This window comes from Hyposmocoma kahamanoa, unplaced genomic scaffold, assembly GCF_003589595.1.
Source record: "Hyposmocoma kahamanoa isolate Upper Pololo Valley unplaced genomic scaffold, ASM358959v1 119, whole genome shotgun sequence".
Lineage (NCBI taxonomy): Eukaryota > Metazoa > Arthropoda > Insecta > Lepidoptera > Cosmopterigidae > Hyposmocoma > Hyposmocoma kahamanoa.
The window spans coordinates 3,842,022-3,861,796 of record NW_020653409.1 but is presented as its reverse complement, the minus strand read 5'-3'; the positions used below and the strand labels follow the sequence as shown (position 1 = coordinate 3,861,796).

Below are 19,775 nucleotides of genomic sequence, written 5' to 3'. Positions count from 1 at the left end.
CTTAGTAGCGGTCTAGTTGAGGGCCTGAAGCGAGGAGACGCGCGGGGCACGTGAGTTGCCCTTTAAGTTGGAAGCTATGTACGGACATTGTCACAGGACACTGCGACTGACATCTCCGGCACTAACACGGAGAGCTAGTCTAGGATAAGCTAGATATCCTCCGGCCCCCCAACCGCTTAGGTTATTGGGAACTGGAGAGACGTCGTTTTTCGGTGTCGGGAAGTGAGCGTGCCTTACAGCTCCGCCACCAATAAAAAAAGTTAGTGGACTCAGAGTCGACGGCTTAGCGGTGGCAACCGATAGTTAACCGATAGCGTGCCTACAGCTCCGGTATCTATCTGGAAAATAGGGAGGACACTGTACAGGGACGCGGGGCGGCTCACCCGAGGCACTAGCCTCCGAAGAACCGGATGAAGTCAAGAGACAGAGGTCTATGACAACCCTGTACATTGGCTGATCTGGGGTCAGAACCTGAACTTATAAGATTCCTGTGCGCGCACGGGTTACAGTACCCTTCTCGTATGCTCTCAGGGTAGGAGGGTCACTATAATCAAAACTAACGTAGAAAGATATGGAGCTTGTTCATATCAACCTTTGTATTCATTTCCAACATTTTTTACGTATTAATTTTTTGTTTGCACTTTAAACGGCGTAGAAAAGTCATCGATGCAGTGGCGTGATGCACTTGTCTAGTACTCACCCTAAGAATTAAAACGTATTCTGTTGCATATGTTCGTCCATAGCAATACACGTTAATTGAAGTAATTACATGTAACAAATATACGAATAACGTACCTCATAGGCTTTAGGGTTGTCACTCTCGTTGATGCTGTCAAAAAGGTGACCCAGTGCGCGAGACATAAGCCCAGTCATAGTGTGTGTCTTGCCGGCACCGGTGGCTCCGTACGCAAACACCGCTCCCGCGAAGCCTCGAAGAGTATCACCGACTAGCGGAGCACATACTGCTTCATATACTTCCTCCTAGGATCATAAAGACAGAGTTCCAATTAAACTAAAACATCACGCTGTGTCTTGTAGAGTCACAAGGGTGTTATAATACCAACCGATCGACGTCGAATCGATGCCGTCGATCAACGTCGATCGGTGGTTTAAGTATAACATCGATCGATCAAATAAACATTCGACTGTCGATCGACAATGATGGATTTAGTTCATACAGTGGGCTCTCCGGGAGCTTTTATAATGTATACAGATATATAGATCAGGGATGGGCAAACTTTTTTCATTAGTGGTCAGAAAATCATAAGAAATTTCACAGGGGGTCAAAATTAAAAAGAAAAGCATTGTCTTTGGAAACATTTTAAAATTGTTAATGCGTTCAAATTCAAATTCAAATTAATCTTTATTTCATAGGTAAGCATTATTACACTTGAAATCGCCACAATGGTTAAACTCTACATAAGTTCGTTCATAAGGCAGAATCCCCTGAAAAGAATGAGCAAGAAACTCTAAGGGTAAATCTTTGTTAATAACATTTATACACATTCAACATTTACAATATATATTTTTTTGTTTTGAAACATCGGAGATCGAGACTACCTCCATGAACTAAACGAGTTACTACCACGGATTTTTGTCATCCAAGTACGCAGAAGTTGTATAATAACCTTTAGTATAAAGTTTTTGTTTCACTATAGTTTTAAACTCTTGAAAGGCAAATTTTGTATATCAACCGGAATCTTGTTATAGAAGCGTATACATTGCCCCTTAAATGATTTTTTAGCTTTGTGAAGACGACTATCAAGAAGAGCTAGTTTATTTTTATTCTTCGTATTATTGTTGTGTCTGTCACTATTTTTCCTAAAGAAATTACTATTCCTTTTAACATAAATTACATTTTCATAAATGTACTGTGAGGCTAGTGTAAGAATGTTCATTTCCTTAAACTTATCTCTCAAAGATACTTTGGGGGCCAGATTGTAAATTGCCCTAACCGCACGTTTTTGCAGGACAAAGATTCTATTGAGCGTTGTGTTATTTTGTGTCAAAAATATATTTCCGAGGGCTATACACTCCTACTTTCGAGGGGACGTTGGCGAGTCGGATTAAAGCCATTAGCAGGCCAGAGTTGTCCCGCGTACTGATCTTTACCCACCACTGGCTGAGATCGATACTTCCATTATTCAATGACAAATCGAGCAAATCATTGTGTGTAGTAAGAATTGTTCATCGATATTAAGTCACCTTATTCTATCATCGATCTGTGGCATCGATCGATTATAGATTGATTGGTATGGAAACACTCTAATACTAATCTTAAGTATACTCAAAGTATAATAGAATAGAGAATCACTTATTCCGTAAAAATCACAGCACAGTACCCACACACTCAAGAATATAAAAATACAAAACATTTATTCGCTGAAAAATGTAATTAACAAATCAGGGTCTTATAGTATATTATATTGCATCGTACATTTTACCAAGACTTGACATGCGAATATTTTAGACAATTCTTATTTCATTTCTGATGTAAAATGCATTTAAAGTTAAATTAATTAATAGCATAAATAAACAATAACTAGGAGGTCAAAAATATAACATACAATAGACTGTCTGGGAAACCCAAGAGCCGGCAGCTGCCTTGCCCAACGTATTAGCAGATCCAAAGGGGGAACGCCGCCAGCATCTTAGGCACCTTGCCGCGGGGATCCATTATTATTCATATAATTTAATCCTAGTTTTACTTTCTAGTATTTAAGCTTTTACCTTACCTGTATATTATGAAAAACTAATTAACATTATTGAAAGGATCACACAATAGTTAAATTTTACATCTTATATTATCAAGTAAAAATCCTCAATATTGTAGTAGCACTGAATAACTAAAAAATTATGCAATTTTATTTTAAATTGTGTACAATTTAATCCTTTAACAGCATCCGGTAATTTATTATATAATTTGGGTGCTAATACGAAAATCGTACTCATAACTACAATACATAATACTTGACAATTAAAATACAACACTTTTAATTATAACTTTTAAAAAAACTACCTAAAAAGTTTGCGTATCCGTTTTCGCTGTGTTTTATTTTCATTCAAATTACTTTTAATAAAATCGGTTAACGGAAAGTGACTTAGGGAAACTGAAACTTAGAGGTGGAATATTTTCTTCAAATTTGAACGAGACCACTAAAAAGATCCTTTCCAACAAAAAAGAAATCATTACTACACCACTACAGAGCCGCAGAGATTTTGTATACATGTTTGGTTAGGTAGTATTTTGATTTATCTATCTGGATTTTATTAAGTGTAGTGAGACTGACATGGGGTCAAGGACTTGTGGAGTAATGTCCCAAAAAATATTTGATTACCATAATAGTAAATCTTCGTGATATTCTTAACATTACAATGGACTTATTTTCAGTCAGCCGTGACCATGGGATCTGTAAACAACCCCAAAGGCGTAGTGGCATGGTCTCTTTAAAATATACAGGACTTAGATCCGAAAAAATAGTTTAACTTCCAATTATAACTCTGTAATTCTCAAATGCTTTATGCCAAAGGAACACTACACTGGTAAGTAATAAGTATACCAGCCAGGAAGTTACGTGTTTTTAGGAAATAACGTAATATGTTACCTGCGTGCTATCCTCGCCGAAAACGCGGTCGTAAACATAATGCTTGTCATTGCCCCGCCGCGTGCGCAGCACATCTCGGCGACTATCCGCCTCTTCCTCCAGCACCAACATCTAATGTCGGCAATGAAAAACACAAATACATTATCTAATGCACACGTAACTAATGCTCGACAATCAAGTTTCGAACAATCTACTAGCTACTACCTGTAAAGTCTCTCAATAATAACGCACACACTCGTAGTCCCGTACCATAAACGTATCATAAACCCTCAAATTACACCCAAACTCACGAGGGAAATAAAACAATGTAGGCGATAGAAATATTTATCCTAACCCGAGAATCTAAGGCTGCCACCAGATCGACAGCATGCAGTTAATGCGTCAAGTCATTATCAATTCATGCAGTCGTGGTCTCGGCTGCATGAAGTTGGTTACGACTTCACGCATTAACTGCAAACATGCAGTCGATCTGTGAGCCGTCTAACCCGGAACCTCTGCGTGGCAGACCAACATGATCACCGTTCGGCCACGGAGGCAATTTAGATAAATGAAATTCTCACAAGTACCGGCGCAGTTTCGCGATCTCTTCTATTCTGTACGTCATACAGCATAACAGCAATGTGCTTACCTTGTCGCTAACGACATGCACGATGCGCGAACCTTCATCTGCGCGAAGCGGTCGCACACGCACCGCCACCTGCGCCAACACGTATAAAGTTAATACAGGTCAGTTACCATACACCCCTAAGATGACTGTAGAAAATTTAACAGAGCTGGGTATTGCTATGCAGGTTGATGTTCCGTGCACCTTTTTCAACTTACAGAGTTCTTTACGATGGAATTGGTAATTGGCCAATGGTAGTGAATTTAAAAAAATACAGTACAATTGACATCTTCACGTTAGTAGCATATCGTTTATTTTTTAATAAAAAATATGTTTTGTTTGTTAATCCTAAAGTGACAAATTATAATCAAGTTTCGAAAAAATTGCTTTTAGTAAATATTAAATACAATAAGCCTCTATTTCAGCTCTTTTAAATATTTATTACCAATCAATTACACATGTAGATTACAAACAATTGTTACAACATTTAGAAACGAATAAGGTTTAAGGTTTAAGTGTTCATGTATGTCAATGTCCAACAATACAAAAACCATACAATAATAAAGTTATTCTTAATCAAAAGTAAAAAGCTATTGCTTTTGGGCTGTAATTACAATTCTAACCTTCTGCAGCATTTAATGTTTTTTTTAAATAGCTACTATAGTATTTTTTATACAGCTTTTGTTACATATCACACGATGTTGGTAAACTATTCAAACGAGCTTTATAACATACGTAAACTGCTGTTTCTCTTTGTGACACGCATTAGCGTTGCATGTTAAGGGTTTAGTATAACGAAATGTTTATCGATCCAAAAAATTTTAAAAAAGGAACTAAAAAAAAATTTTACGAAAGAAACAAATCTCTTGCATTTTTCGCTTACGCGCCCATTTTTTTAAAATTTGTAACGTGTATCCTGGTTTGTCAAAGCGGGACATTTGAAATATTTTGGGGACAGCCAGACACAAACTTAAAAGCGGAACTGTCCCGCTTCAAGCGGGACGTATGGTCACGTTAGTTTAGTACAAACGCGACGTAAACTTGAAGACCGAGACCTTGATCCCATAACTTAAACTTGTTCCGTTTTGGTATTACTTACCTACATTAACTATCTATGTATTGCTCAAGGTATGCCGTTGAGTTTTATTATTACACGGCATAATTTCTTTTAAAAGTCATGTGTAACGATATATTTTTGTTTCAATACAATCGTGTTATACATTCTCTATTGATATCGCCGACCACGTAATACTATAATATTATTACAAAAGACACAGACTAAATCAAAACATACCTTCTGTGTTATTGAATGTAACCTAAAACATGTCTGTATTTACAAAAGGTTAAAATTATGTTGACCTAGGCCATAGTTTCCCAAAGTGGTCCCTACCGCCCTCAACCTGTGCTACCGCATTTGAAAAACAAACCTGTATTATTTATATAAACTACACTACATATATTTTTCCTTGTGACTTTTGTGTTAATTTAATATAGAAAATACATGTTTTCAATTATTTTTTGTTGTATATTGAAATTTTTTTATTTTGCCTAAGTGGGCGGTAACCAGAAAACTTTGGGAACCTATGAACTAGACGCAAGGCGGCACAAAATACCACGATTTCTTCATAATTAAAAATCTATTTGGCATACACACTAATTGTAACTTGGTTTGTCTGATAAACTTCCCGTATGGAATGACTAATTTTATAAAAAAATGTGAAATAATTCTCAAGATATTGTAGTTTGAGTACCGCTACTTTTAACAGTCATCAAAATTATGGTGATCATAACTATTTCTACAATTTTGCATAAAATTTACATTTAGGCATTGGGTAAAACAACTAATTGTGAGTCGAAAATCAATTATTTTGCTGACGAAGCCGACGAAACCTTGTTCATTGTTCTGAACTTGACCTTTTTTTCACACGTATGTTTTGGCGGGCTTTAACGTTACAGCAATGGTAGCTTTGAACTTCGATTTGAAACATAGTCCTAGCTCGTTCAACCTTACCCACTGATAAAAGTTTCGATCCGATGGCAACCAAATTAATTAAATAAAAAAACAAAGTATACAAACGGCTGTTGCAATACAGCACCATACCACTGCACGTTCTCAGCTTCTTGAAGTACTTGCATAGTACATAATCTTTTATAATAACTTTACTTAAAGATTATAATAGTGGGTTATTTTAAAAGTTTTATTTTGGTTTATGCAATTATAAGCATCAGAATGCTCTTTAAAAAAAATGTTGCATAATATTGAATGCGTTTAAACACCGGTAACAAATAAATGTTCTTAAACTAAAATAATTTCGAGTAAAAACTGTAATTACAAAAACCCGCCATTTGTTCTTCAACACATTTTTTTTTCCAAAACCATAGACGTAGGCGAAGAACTATTAGTTAAACCATTTTATTACTGTTGCATCAACACTGTTACAAACTTTCGCATTAATATTCATATCGTTAAAAAATCAATTATTCAGAAATTCCTTTTTTAAATTTCCGTACGTCTTTATTGATGAATCATTAGCAAAAAGTACCGAACTTTTTTTAATAAATTCAGTTCAATATCCAAAAAAATAGTCAAATATGAGTGGATAGTAGTAGTAGATTTGCTCATTGTTCGTCAAAAACGCGGATTACTAACATGCTGCGTTGTTGGAGCACGAAATGTTTTATTTAACGTGACTCATTATATTATTATTGAAATCATGTCAGCCAATCGGATTGAATTCTCAACTTCATCGTCAAACAGATGATATAATATGTTATTTACCATCAATTTTTCCTCGGTGACAGTGCGCGCAGCGCCATGGTGCTTATCAGGGTTGATAAAGTTGCTCTGGGTCATGGCATGGCCGTTTACTCAGTCCCGATTACCACTTTTTCACTTACACACTGTCCACAACAATGAACACTTGTTTAACACGCAATTGTTTTAGGAGCCAAAAATCTTCAACTGTTTTTCTTACTATAATTTGTTTCACCCTGGCAGATATAATAATAGTAAAATCCTACTCATTAATCCAGGAATTTAGAACTTACGATAAAAATGAGATCTAATTTTTATTACGCTCTATACAGGGCGCTGACTTAAACTTATTCTTTTCAATTTGTCAGTATTCTCTATAGACTTAAAATCAGATACATATATATTTCCTAAATCCGTGTGAAAACCACTAAAAATATACAATCACAACAATAACAGAACGTGAAAGGCGCCTGTACTAAGAAAATAAGACCTTAGGTCTTATTTTATTAGTCCAGGTGCCTTCCGTGACACGACATGACCCATTTCATGTGTAGCAAGAAAAAAACGCGTAATTAATACTCCTAATTACTATCCTAAAAGTAGCAGATGCCATCCGAAAATTATATTTCGTGTTACACTATTTGCTTTTCTGTACAACATTTCGACACGTGCACAATCAATTCATAAATTTAACAGATAAGAACTCCGATGGCATCTCTACTATAGTTACCCCGCTTTTGTTTTACAATATTTCAAAATCTTCAACTTGCAAACATGTGACAGGGTTAAATAGCCGAGTAATGGTACACTGGTTCCACCCTGACGGCTTCACATGGACTGAACGATGGTCAAAATACAACCTTCGCTTTGGGCGGTCGCTGGGGCAACACTTAATCACCACAAATAAAACTTTCATGCGCAAACAACTCAGCATGCTATTAATCTGCGTTTAACCCTAAAGATGGGCAAATATCTACTCATATTAACCCACTGTTTATAGGTATTTTGAAATACTGAATTGAATACTCAGTTGCATTTTTAGTAGGAATTTTACTATTATTGATTTTTCAACTAAAAATGTTTTTCCAAAGTTTAATCGAGGTAGTAAAGTAGAGTAGCCATAGGTTCATAAATATACATTTATAAAAGATGAATATCTGCATTATTATTACTTTTTAACGAATATTATCGTTGTAACCGCTATTTTCATTTTTTTATTTTTCATTATCAATAGTCGGAAAAAGGTGTTCCACATATATAGATCCAAGTGTAGATATAGCTACAAGGAGCGACATGGAGTTGTTAAAACCACTAAATGTAATTAATTACTTTTTCTAATTCTGGATTTCCGGATGAAAGAAACTCCTCCCTTTATTGTATATAAAAACATAAACAGCCGTGCACGGGTAAGGCCGTCAAAAATGTCACTTTTTCATCAATGAAAGATAACATTTTTATGAAGAGGCTGCATGGTAAAACCTTTGCCTACCCAAATGGGTAAAAATTTAAAAAAAAATGGCACTTTTTATTCTTGTTATTTATAAAAAGTGTTACAATAATCTAGCGTGAACACTTTCCTTTAAAAATACGACATTTTTGCTAGTGGTTCGAATTTATGAACATCTTTAATATTGTGTTTTTGAATTTAAATAAAATATTTTTACAGCGCGATCACAACAATCCTCATGCAAACTAAAATGTCCTAAAATTCCCCTCGTAAATTAAATTTTATATTTTTTTTCTTAAGTTGTACTAGCAAATGTCGCCGTTACGTCAATATGACCGTCCATATGCGGTATCTATAGCTAGGAAGGGGTGGAGAGTGACCATTTTTATTCCTTGTTTTGGTAAAAGGACAGTTATCTACTGCATTTTTTATATGGCTACATTAGAATTACTTTAAAATCCAACTTCGACTTCCTAGGTTAGTAGTTTTGTCCTACGATGTAAGACAAACCATTCGAAACAGTAATATGTTTCGAATTCCGGATTTCCGGAACCAAATAGTAATTAATTATAATTAATATTTGGTTGCTTTAACAACTGTGTGTCGCTCCTTGTAACTGTATCTATATTTTATGTGGAACACCTTTTTCCGATCATTGGTCATCTGCAGCGAGCAGCCCATGATTGATAGGTAAACAAGCTCTTTGCGGGCAACATTGCGAACGAAGGAACCAAAAAAATATCATAATATAAATTATCAACTCAAATTCTTTTATTTTTTTTCCATCCTCTAAGACTCAAAGACTTAATTTATAGATACCTATCGTTGTATCAACCCGAAAAGTCATTCCTTACTGACAAATGTTTCAGTTATTTGTCACTGTCAGTAACATATGTCTACAACTACAATGAATACAAAATAACGGAATCGAATATTTTATTCATTGTTTTGTAGTAACTATACCAAAATCATTATCCTTTGTCCCCAATTTTATAAAATTGAAAGTATAAATTACTTTAAAAACGTGTTGTAAGAGTTATAATAACCTGTGGATAACCGAGAAAACACGGGGACTAGGAGCACTGGACCCTCTACGAGTGAAGTGAGATGATGGTTCATTTCAGAACAGACTGACAACAGACAAAATCAACATTAAAACATCTGAAATAAATTCCGGAACCCGGATACGCATAGAAAGCTAAACAAAAGTCGAGAATATTCCAATAAAAACCGATTGTTGTATGTGTAAATCAATAATCGGAATGGTTCACTGAAAACATCAACAATGGCCAGAGATGAAATTGAAAATGAATGATTGCCCATTACGTATCCAATTAAATAAATAACGGATCCAATAGAAAGTCATGGTCCATAATTTAGTTACTTGAGATGTGCAATGACACGGTATAAGGTAAAGAGTGGTTTAAATTAGTTTACTAAACCAATTCAGTCCGTACAGTTGTATTAATCATAATGGATAACAACAACGAGCAAACGTAAGTGGAATTAAATACAATTCATGTAGGTACGGACACGGCACGTCAGACTACACATTTTTGTTCGAATATCACCTCCATTGCAATGGAACAAGATACGTCAATGTGTAGCTTGATGTGCTGGCGTGTGTACATATATCCGAATGTTTAGAAATAACGAATTAACGAAAGTTTGACATTAAAACGAAATAGTTGAGAGAGCCATAAAAAATAATTAACTAGTGATTAGTGATGTACTCCGTTTCGCGACTTTTTTTCAATAACAATACAATAATTTTTTTAAAGGCGCCTTCAAATTAGATGCTTGTAGAAGCACTCCAGTGGCGCGTCTGTGGCGCTTTTGTGGCGCGTTTGTGGCGCTTTTGTGGCGCGTTTGTGGTGCGTTTGTGGCGCGTTTGTGGCACGTTTGTGTAGCTTTTGTGGAGCGATGGCGCGTTTGTGGCGCGATTGTGGATCTTTTGTGGAGCGTCTATGGCGCGTCTGTGGCGTGCCTATGGCGTTTTTTAATTTTCATACAATACCTAGATATTATCAATACAATATCAATATCTGCAAAAGAGGCGCGCGCGTGGCGCGGGTGTGGCGCTACGGCTGTGCTTCTAAATATTGTATGAAAATTAGTAGTAGCCAGAGATGAGCAGTGGGTTAACACCCAATCAACCCGTCCGGGTTTGACCGGGTTTTTACCGTAATCGCCGATAAAATCAAGGTCAGAAACGGCAAGCAGGGAATTTGGTATAATTCCATACTTATTACAAATTGCGATGTAAAAAATCTTTTTTAGACGAAAAAGGGGAAACCTCCACCCAATACCTTCCAATCCTGTGGATTCTCACTACTAAGGATTTGTAATACATTTTATAATAACATCATTAAATTTGAACAAAACTCGATTAACAACAAATATTTATTTGCAAATGGGTTTAACCCGATTTAAACCTTTCACCTTATTAACCTTATTAACAAATCGCCCGGGTTATAACCCGTGTGCTTGCCCATCACTGGTAGCGGCGCGGTTACAGCGCCACAGACACACCACTGCAGCGTTTCTTCAAACGTCTAATTCGAAGGCGCCCTTATAAGGAAGTGCATATTGTAAAATATACCTACTTAATAAAGCTTTAGAAGCTTGTTCGTTCAATGTTTTGTATCCTACAGTGGTTACAAGATAGAAAGAAAACCTGATTGGTACTTCGGAGGACTCGCGGGCGCCGGAGCGTCGATGTTTACCCATCCTCTGGACCTGATCAAGGTGCACATGCAGACGAGAAAGGATAAACGTGTCTCTACCTTAGACGTTGCTAAGGAGGTAGTTGCCAAAGAAGGTGAAGAGAAGGAAATACATAAACGTGCTTTTCATTGGGATTACCAATGTTTTTGGTGTTTTTTTTTTTACAAGAGACAAGAAAATGTCACATAATTGCTACACAAAGCTTTTGCAAGAATGAGGTAATTCTTGCAAAAGCCTTGTGTAGCAATTTATCAATGGGGTACGACGTGATTCTAGTTTCATTATAACTAATGTAATTCCAGGATTTTTACAATGGCTCAACGGTAAGGGAATTAGTGACCGTTAATAACCGGTCAATAATTCCGTTCCAACTTCACAATCGCTTCGCATTTTCTTTTATAATGCCAACTGACGGGACGAACAAGCCGTGCGCCTGGTGGTAAGCGACACGCTTATCTATAATAGTTGCAGTGCTGCGCAAAGCTTTCAATCGTCTTAGGGGCACTGCCACTGTGCCAGTCGCCCTGAGGCGTAAGTTGACAAGTCCCATGTGCCTGTAATTTCACAAGGGTGAGCCCTATCACGATTTATTAAAAGAGGACAAATTACATGGTATCTGTCAGTTTAAGTACCTACATAGATGAGATGTGGGATTACGTCAAAATACTGAGAACACAATTGGCATATTTTTCGTCTTCTAAGGTATTTTCTTTAGTCTATTTCATCCACACGCAAAATAGGCGCCTTGTCGTCGAGTTGCGGATACCTGCCCGTTGCACCAAGTACCAAGTAGTCTATTTCATAGACTTTTTATAGCAGAAGATCTCCTTGTGAAAGACGTCTAGGGAAGTACTGCCCCCTTACCTACCTATTTCTGCCGCCAAGTAGTAATGTCAACATTACTGCGTTCCGGTTTTGAAAGGTGAGGGTGCTGGTGAAATTACAGGCACATGGGACTTGTCAACTTATGTTTCAGGATGGCCGACGCAGTGACAATGTCCCCAATATCTTTGCGATGTAAAGCTATAAGTGGCACTGCAATTGTTATGTACAGGCGTTTAGCTTACCATCAGGCGCACGGATTGTTCGTCCCTTCACTAGATATTATAAAAAAAAATACAACTGTCATGATTTATCTTCAAACCTATTCACAGGTTCTTTGGGCCTCTACAATGGCTTATCGGCGTCAGTCTTACGTCAATTGACATACTCAACTGCAAGGTTTGGTGTGTACGAGTACATGAAAACGCAGCTTGCTTCCGGTGTAAGTCTTTACCTACTTCAAGTCTCAAAAAGGGACCACTTTTCACTAAACAGACATGTCGCATTAAGAGCGCGTTCCCATTATGTGATGACGACAGTAGTCGTGCAGTTTAAAGTGTCATGGCTTGTATATTTAAATGAAGTTGTTCGCATAGGTACAACACGATTAATTGTCGTTCACGACTTTCTTGACGTTACGACGACAGACTGTCGGTCAACGATAAAATAAACGTCTACGACATAGTCACAACAGATAGTCATGATATGCGAACAGGCTAGACGCGACAGTCGTTCAACGATAAATAAAACGTTACGACGTAATGGGAACGCGCCGTAAGGGTTTTTTGACACTTTTTTTTCTTTGTTGACACTTTAAGACGTCATTGGCGTACCAGCCAAGAATATAAGACACTTTAAAGCGTCCACGGCGGTAAAAGGGTTAAGCTCATTGTCTGCCAAAACGAAACGGTGACAAGAGTATTTCGGAATCTCCACGCCGCTAATGGAAATATCGAAGCACTGGTTCCTGAAATACAGTATTCTTTGTTCCGCCTTGTTAGATAATTAGCATAGTACCTACGTACGACATGTCCAGCTAGTTCTACAAATTGTAGGTAATTAGCGTACGTCATTTGTATATATAGTTCCACTACATGCAGATAATAATCTTTACTTTCTTAAAAACATGATCTCTTAAACAGGAGGAGACGATCATCTTTAGTTACAGGTTTTATGTTACGTAAACCAACTTAAAAAAAAAACAATATCACATATTTCAAAACTTGACATTTTGCAGAGTGTACAAAAAGTAATATTTCCGCTTAGAGCAAATAAGATTTCTGCCCCCTCTATTTTCACTATTATAATAGTAATTGGTTCGGGCAGTCTCGACTCGATTGTGTTTTCATGTTCGCCTGCCGTCGCCACCTTTGTGTTATTCAGGATATCGTTTTCTCAAATAATGGCATTTATTTTCTAAATTTCTGTAATAAAAATAATTTTGACTGTCGGCCGCGATGGCCCCCACTGCTGTGCCGCCCAGGGCCATGGTCCCCTCTGCACCCCCCACACTACGCCACTGTACTTGTCGCGTCCTTTATGCTCTAAGTATTTCCGTAAACAATAAATAGCCTATTCTTCTGGTATCCTTGGCCCGATCATTTTTCTTTTAACCGAACAATAAATTTCCCTTTCAGCCCAATGTCACGTTACTACAGTCATTAGGAATGGCAGGTGTAGCTGGAGTCGCTGGTTCAATTGTGGGCAACCCAGCGGATCTCATAAACGTACGAATGCAAAATGATATAAAACTTCCTAAGGAACAGAGAAGAGCGTACGTCCGAAAAATTCCATAATACCTTATCAATTTACATTATCCATTGTATTCTTAATAATACGAAGTGATGGGACGAACAAGTCGTGCACCTGTCCATAGCAGTTGCAGTGCCACTCAGAGCTTTAAAAACAAAGATCTGAGGGGCACTGCCACCGCGCCCGTTACCCTGTTAACAAGCCCATGTACCGGTAATTGCACCGCACCCTTATCTTTCAAAACCGGAACGTAGGTACATTAGAAAGAAAGAAAGATAGAAACGTTTAATCAGCCTATTAAGACCGCTTCATTAGGTACGATCGCTTCATTAGGACCGCTTCCGACTAAAATACTACGCGAGTAAGTCCCGTTACTTTTATATTATAAAGCTTATTAAGACTATATACAGAGCAAAACAAAACAAATTGATGATTACAAAAAGCTGAAACGGATACAAATCAACATATATCATAGCTCGCCTGCTGTATCTCTGGTTATCAGTTAGGTACTGCTTGGCGGCAGAAACAGCCACTTCAGCCATAGCCCCTTCTGATTGTCACTTTTGTGCAAAATTCTTTGAATGGATACGACATTGATAACGAAAAGACTATGAAACGGTAATTAGTAAATTTACCAGGCCAGAGCAACATGAATTCTTTTATGTTTCCGCAGTCTGCCGACCGAATATACATATAGATCCTAAATTTATTTTTACTTTACTCACTCGCTTTTCTGCCTATTAAGTAATAAGTGAAAAGTGAAAAATTACACCAAACACCCTCTAACCTTCCATGTATATAAATTACCCCCAAATTCCTGACTGTGTCCAAATACGGAATACGAACGCCATCGAAAATCACAGGTGGTAATGAATTAAGGTCAACACGAAATACAACCTGACCAAGGTCCTTGACAACTTTTACTTGAGAGCCATGTGCCCATCCCGATACTTGGACTAGCCGCCTCTGTCCCACGTGATGCGGAGCAGTATTCCAAGATTTCCGGATTTTCTCGTACTCACTGAACCCTTCCGACCACTAACCCTGTAAGTAATTTTAAATGAACTCTACTCCTTCTGGGAGAACAATTACCTAAATATCAGCGGTAATCGAGCTACCTACGTACAGTATATTGCGCGTTGCGCTGAAAAGCTAAAAAAACAAATCTCTTTAGTTATAGACACGCTTTCCATGGTCTGTACTCAGTCGCATCGAAGGAGGGTGTTACGACTTTGTGGACAGGAACGGCAGTAAACGCAATGCGCTCAGCTCCCATGAACATAGGACAAATCACTTTCTACGCTCAATGTAAAAAACTGATGCTTAGCACGGGCTATTTTGGGGACAATGTAGTAACCCATATCTTGAGCAGTATAACCGCAGTGAGTATCGACGCTAAAATAGCTAAAACTAAACATTAAAGGTGCTGTAAGCGCATTTACGCACTGTAACCGATTCGTATTCATTCCAAATCCGAGACTATACAAATATAGAAAATTCGGACCCACTTCGGATGGCGCTTGTGCACTAAGTCCGATTCGTTTGTACATCTAAAGATAAAATGATCCCTGTGGCATTTCGGAGCGTCATTTCTCGGATTACGGATACGAACCGGATATAGCGCACAAACGCTCTAAGATAAAGTGGTGATTTGGGATGGTGGAGAAAATGTAACCTGGGTGACTAACAAGCACAAATTTAAAAAGCTTTTGATGGAAGTGTTAACAAAGGTGGACCTCAACGTAGGTAGGTACAACAAAGTGGTCGAGATCCTCAAAAAAGTACCAAAAGTAACAGTGCGCTCTTCCGAGCGCTGACGCATGCCAAGATTAAACGCAAAAGGAGGTATCGAAAAAAAAACAAGATCTTAGCAAGTCCACTATGCAGGCACAATAATGTCCACTTGACGATCGACGATGGGTCGATGTGATGAGATGAGATCGACGAAGATGAGAAATGAGAGGCGAACTTTAATGTTACGATCTTTGTATATAAGCCATAGTTCAAGCAGCAACATATTACGTAACAACTTTAAAGCTCAAAAGCATTTCAAAAGGCTATTTTGTTACAGGCTGTTGTAGCTACAGCATTAACTCTTCCTATAGACGTGGTAAAAACTAGGACAATGAATGCGAAGCCAGGGGAACCTACTGGGATTGCTACACTAGTAGCCAAAACTGCAAGCGAAGGTCCTTTGGCTTTCTTTAAAGGATTTATGCCATCTTTAATAAGAATGATACCACAAACCGTTCTAACATTTGTATTCTTTGAACAATTAACAAAATACTTTGGTGTGATTGTACGAACTCCAGTTAAATAAAAGTCAAAAATAATAACAACAATTTGTTTTATATTTTGATAATTTTTATACTTTTTTTTATTTATTACGAATGTTATTTTTGTTGTTATTTTACAATTTGCAATGAGCAAAATGTAACCCTGCCGAAAACAAGTATTCCCACAATTAAATAAAGACACGCCTATTCGTAACAGTTACTGTGTCACTCAGAGCTTTAAATCGCAAAGATCTTAGGGGCACTGCCACTGCGCTCGTCACCCTGAGACATAAGTTGACAAGTCCCACGTGCCTGTAATTTCACCACTCTTACCCTTCCAAACCAGAATGCAGTAATGCTTACATTACTGCTTGGCGGCTGAAATGGGTAAGGTGGCAGTACGAACTCTTTCAAAAGGAGCTACTCGTAGTGACCAATTGCTGTAAGAGGGCATTGATAATCATGAAAATTCGTTCCTCTTTTCATGGTTATCAATGACACACCGAATAGTATGTACGAGGAGGGTGAAAATCCCTTTAAGATGATTTATAAGTAACACAAGTAGGTTCCTCTTTTTTTTGTAAGCCCCGCACTAGGGAAACCCTGCATCGCGGGTGCCATGGACACACAGATAGACAACCACAAATTACACCCAAACTTACGAGAGAAATAGATCGAGAGGAATCGATCCCGAGACCTCTGCGTGGTAACCGTTCGGCCACTGAGGCAGTTTTACTCACTTTATTATACGGATAAAACATAAGCACGAAATTTTTGATACCAAAGTACAATAGGTACTTAATTTGGAAGCACGGAAGTACTCCCTCGTCAAAGTCGAAAAATCACGACTGTGCATCCTTTCTTCGAAGCAGCACTTTTCAGTCGACAGCTGCAGATGCACAAAACATTATTTGTAAATAAAGGTTTGTCTATAGATTAGATACTTAATTGAATGTAGAGTCAAAGGACAAGGACCGCCAGACTATTGACTCTACATGAGATTGATGTTTTTCACGGGCGTAAAGTACAAGTAGAGTGATATATAAAACTGTATGCAGTACTCGTAGGTATACTCTAAAAAGCATATTTGAACGTGTCGCGAATGTACTTATGTAAAATATTAGGCGAAATACAACGATATCATGTAGGTACTAGCGTGGAATATCAATCCCTTATGAAGAGCAGCAGTCTTGCTTATTTTTAATTTTTCTTTTTCCACTGTTCTCAACACATTCGCGCTAGAAGAATTTTACAATTGAATAATCAAGTTTTGGCATTATTGCCATTAGGCAAATGGCGGGTTTTTGTGGCCGTTTCCTCATGCTCCTACTGGGTGCTACTACTAGTAGGAACACGAGGACTAATATGTCCCTATGCTCCTATCGTCACGTCATGTCCTTATGCTCCTATCGTGATGTCGTATCTAATAACTACACTCAACTAGAATAAAAAATATCAAAATTAAAAAATCTAAAATGTGTTTATTTCATAGGTAAGGAGAAAATTACAATTGAAATCGTCACTTTGCGCTTTTTCGTAAGGCAGATTCACCTGAGAAGAATGATCAAAAAACTGTAGGGGTTGCTCTTTAAAATTAATATAACTTATGACTTATATATATTAGACAACATCACATATATCGCTCTGATCCCAAAGTAAGTAACTAAAGCATTTGTGTTATGGAAATCGGAAACAACAACAGTACCACAAACACGAGACCAGACCCGAGACAATATAGAAAAGTTAATTTTCTACACTGACCCGGCCGGGGATCAAACCAGGGACCTCAGAGATGACAACACCATGAAAACCAGTGTGCAAGCCACTCGACCACGGAGACCGTCTAAATATAGTAATTTAAATGTACATACAGAAGCAGCCTGAAAGAGTTAAACGGATCACTACTACCATGCATTTTTGTCATCCAAGTACCTACGCAAAAATTGTATATTAATCTTTAGTATAAAGTTTTTCTTTTGCTATAATTTTAAACCTCGTAAATGACAAAGTTTGAAAATCAACCGGAATCTTATTACATGCGTAGATAGAAGCGTATACATTATTGCCCCTTAAATGAATTTGTGAAGACGGATATCAAGAACAACTACTTTATTTTTATTCCACTTATTAATGTTAATAAAAATGTCACTATTTTTCATAAAGAAACTATTACTATTCTTCTTCTTATCTTTCAAAGACACTCAGAAGCCCAGATCGAGGACATACACACATCAAAAAAAGTTTGCGATCAATAGCATAAGCTCCTATAATTCTTTAAATTTAACTTTATCAAGAAAAAATCTATGTTGTATGCTTTCTTTAAATAGGAATACCCTGTTTAAAATTAAAATATAAAACTATTTTTTATTATTTATTTTAAAAAATTGAGCCATTAATCATAATGTAATAGTGATAGAAATTTCATAGAAAGAAAAAGACTGTTTAATTAAACTTAAACCACAATTTATTATTAAAAGGTGTGAATTCAATATAAAATAACTCCTCCCCTGGCTCGAATACATGCGAAGATCCTCCTGGGCATGCTGAGGATCAAGTTATCCAGCATTTCCTGGGGTAACCTATCCCATTCTTCAATAGCGGCTTCCCTGAGCTCTGGAACTGTCTGGGGACGTGGCTCACGGTTCCATACTGCTCGTTTAAGAGCATCCCACGCGTGCTCTATTGGGTTTAAGTCGGGCGAGCCGGCAGGCCAGTCTAATCGTGTGATATCGTATTCTTGAAGAGCAGCATTGACTCGTTGAGCTCGATGTGCGGGCGCATTATCATCGACCGGTACAAATTGGTGCCCATGGTTTACTCGGAATGGTCTGACGATATCATCAATAGCAACTGCTTTGTACATGTCTGCTGTCATGAAGCCCCGATACGGGATCAAAGGCGTTCTAGCTCCAATCATAATGCCACCCCAAAAGGACACCGATTTTCCGCCTTGCTGAACTGTTCCAGTGGCAGTTCTTTGTCTTTCACGGTCGCCTGGTCTTCTCCAGACACGGACACGTCGGTTATCTGGATGAGTGCTGATTCGGGATTCGTCAACGAAGAGACAGTTTTGCCAAATGTTTTCGTCCTCACCTTCTTCATTTTGCCGAAGTCTAGCCCACTGCAATCTTCGTTGTTGACGTTGCCGGGAATTGAGCGGAGCTCGCCAAGACCTCCGTGCTCGTAATCCAGCCTGGTGCAAGCAATTGCGAACGGTCTGCGTGCTAACTTCAAGCCCAGAGGCGGCCCTGACTTCTGCTTTTATTTTAGTGGCGTTGATTGTTGGATCACGGGCTGCCAGCAATCTAATATAGCGCTTTTGGGCAGCTGTCAAAACAGTTGGGCGACCGCTGCGGGGTCGGTCAGCTAAATTCCCCATTCCGTGATACCTCTGCAACGTAGCCACGACACAGGATTGGGATATAGCAAGTCTGCGTGCTATTACTCTCGTGGTGTATCCTTCTTCCCTCAAAGTTACTATTCTAGCTCGTAAAACCTCTGATAATCCTCTTGGCATTTTTTCAATCACAACTTTCCGCGAAAAATATCTTGAATCGCTTATAATTGACTAAATCAGATTTCTGAATGAGCGTAAGCTAGGACTGAAAGCCTTTTTATATGAAAAAACAATTGAACGGGGTCATTGTTTTATGTTCTAATTTATTTTTAAATAAAGAATCTAAAAAGAAGAAAAAATCATAATATAATCTACAGTAACAAAAAAGATTTCAGTTTTTCGAAGTGATCGCAAACTTTTTTTGATGTGTGTACCTACATTAATTTATTA

General features: G+C 37.8%; 1 protein-coding gene and 1 long non-coding RNA gene across 2 annotated transcripts; one reads left to right on the top strand and one right to left on the bottom strand.

The window, feature by feature from the left end:
- Nucleotides 1-3,692: 3,692 nt before the first annotated feature.
- On the bottom strand, nt 3,693-5,597 carry LOC113240063. The gene is made up of 3 exons (XR_003311232.1): nt 5,504-5,597; nt 4,234-4,302; nt 3,693-3,716 (listed from the first exon to the last, which is right to left on the bottom strand). It is a non-coding gene; the product is annotated as an uncharacterized LOC113240063 (long non-coding RNA).
- A 3,773-nt stretch (nt 5,598-9,370) lies between these two features.
- Nucleotides 9,371-16,032, top strand: LOC113240009 (mitochondrial dicarboxylate carrier). Its single transcript, XM_026477202.1, has 6 exons — nt 9,371-9,907; nt 11,066-11,232; nt 12,293-12,402; nt 13,598-13,734; nt 14,887-15,094; nt 15,784-16,032. Exons 1-6 carry the CDS (start codon nt 9,885-9,887, stop codon nt 16,030-16,032), a joined length of 894 nt encoding a protein of 297 aa, XP_026332987.1. The 5' UTR covers nt 9,371-9,884.
- Nucleotides 16,033-19,775: the final 3,743 nt, after the last annotated feature.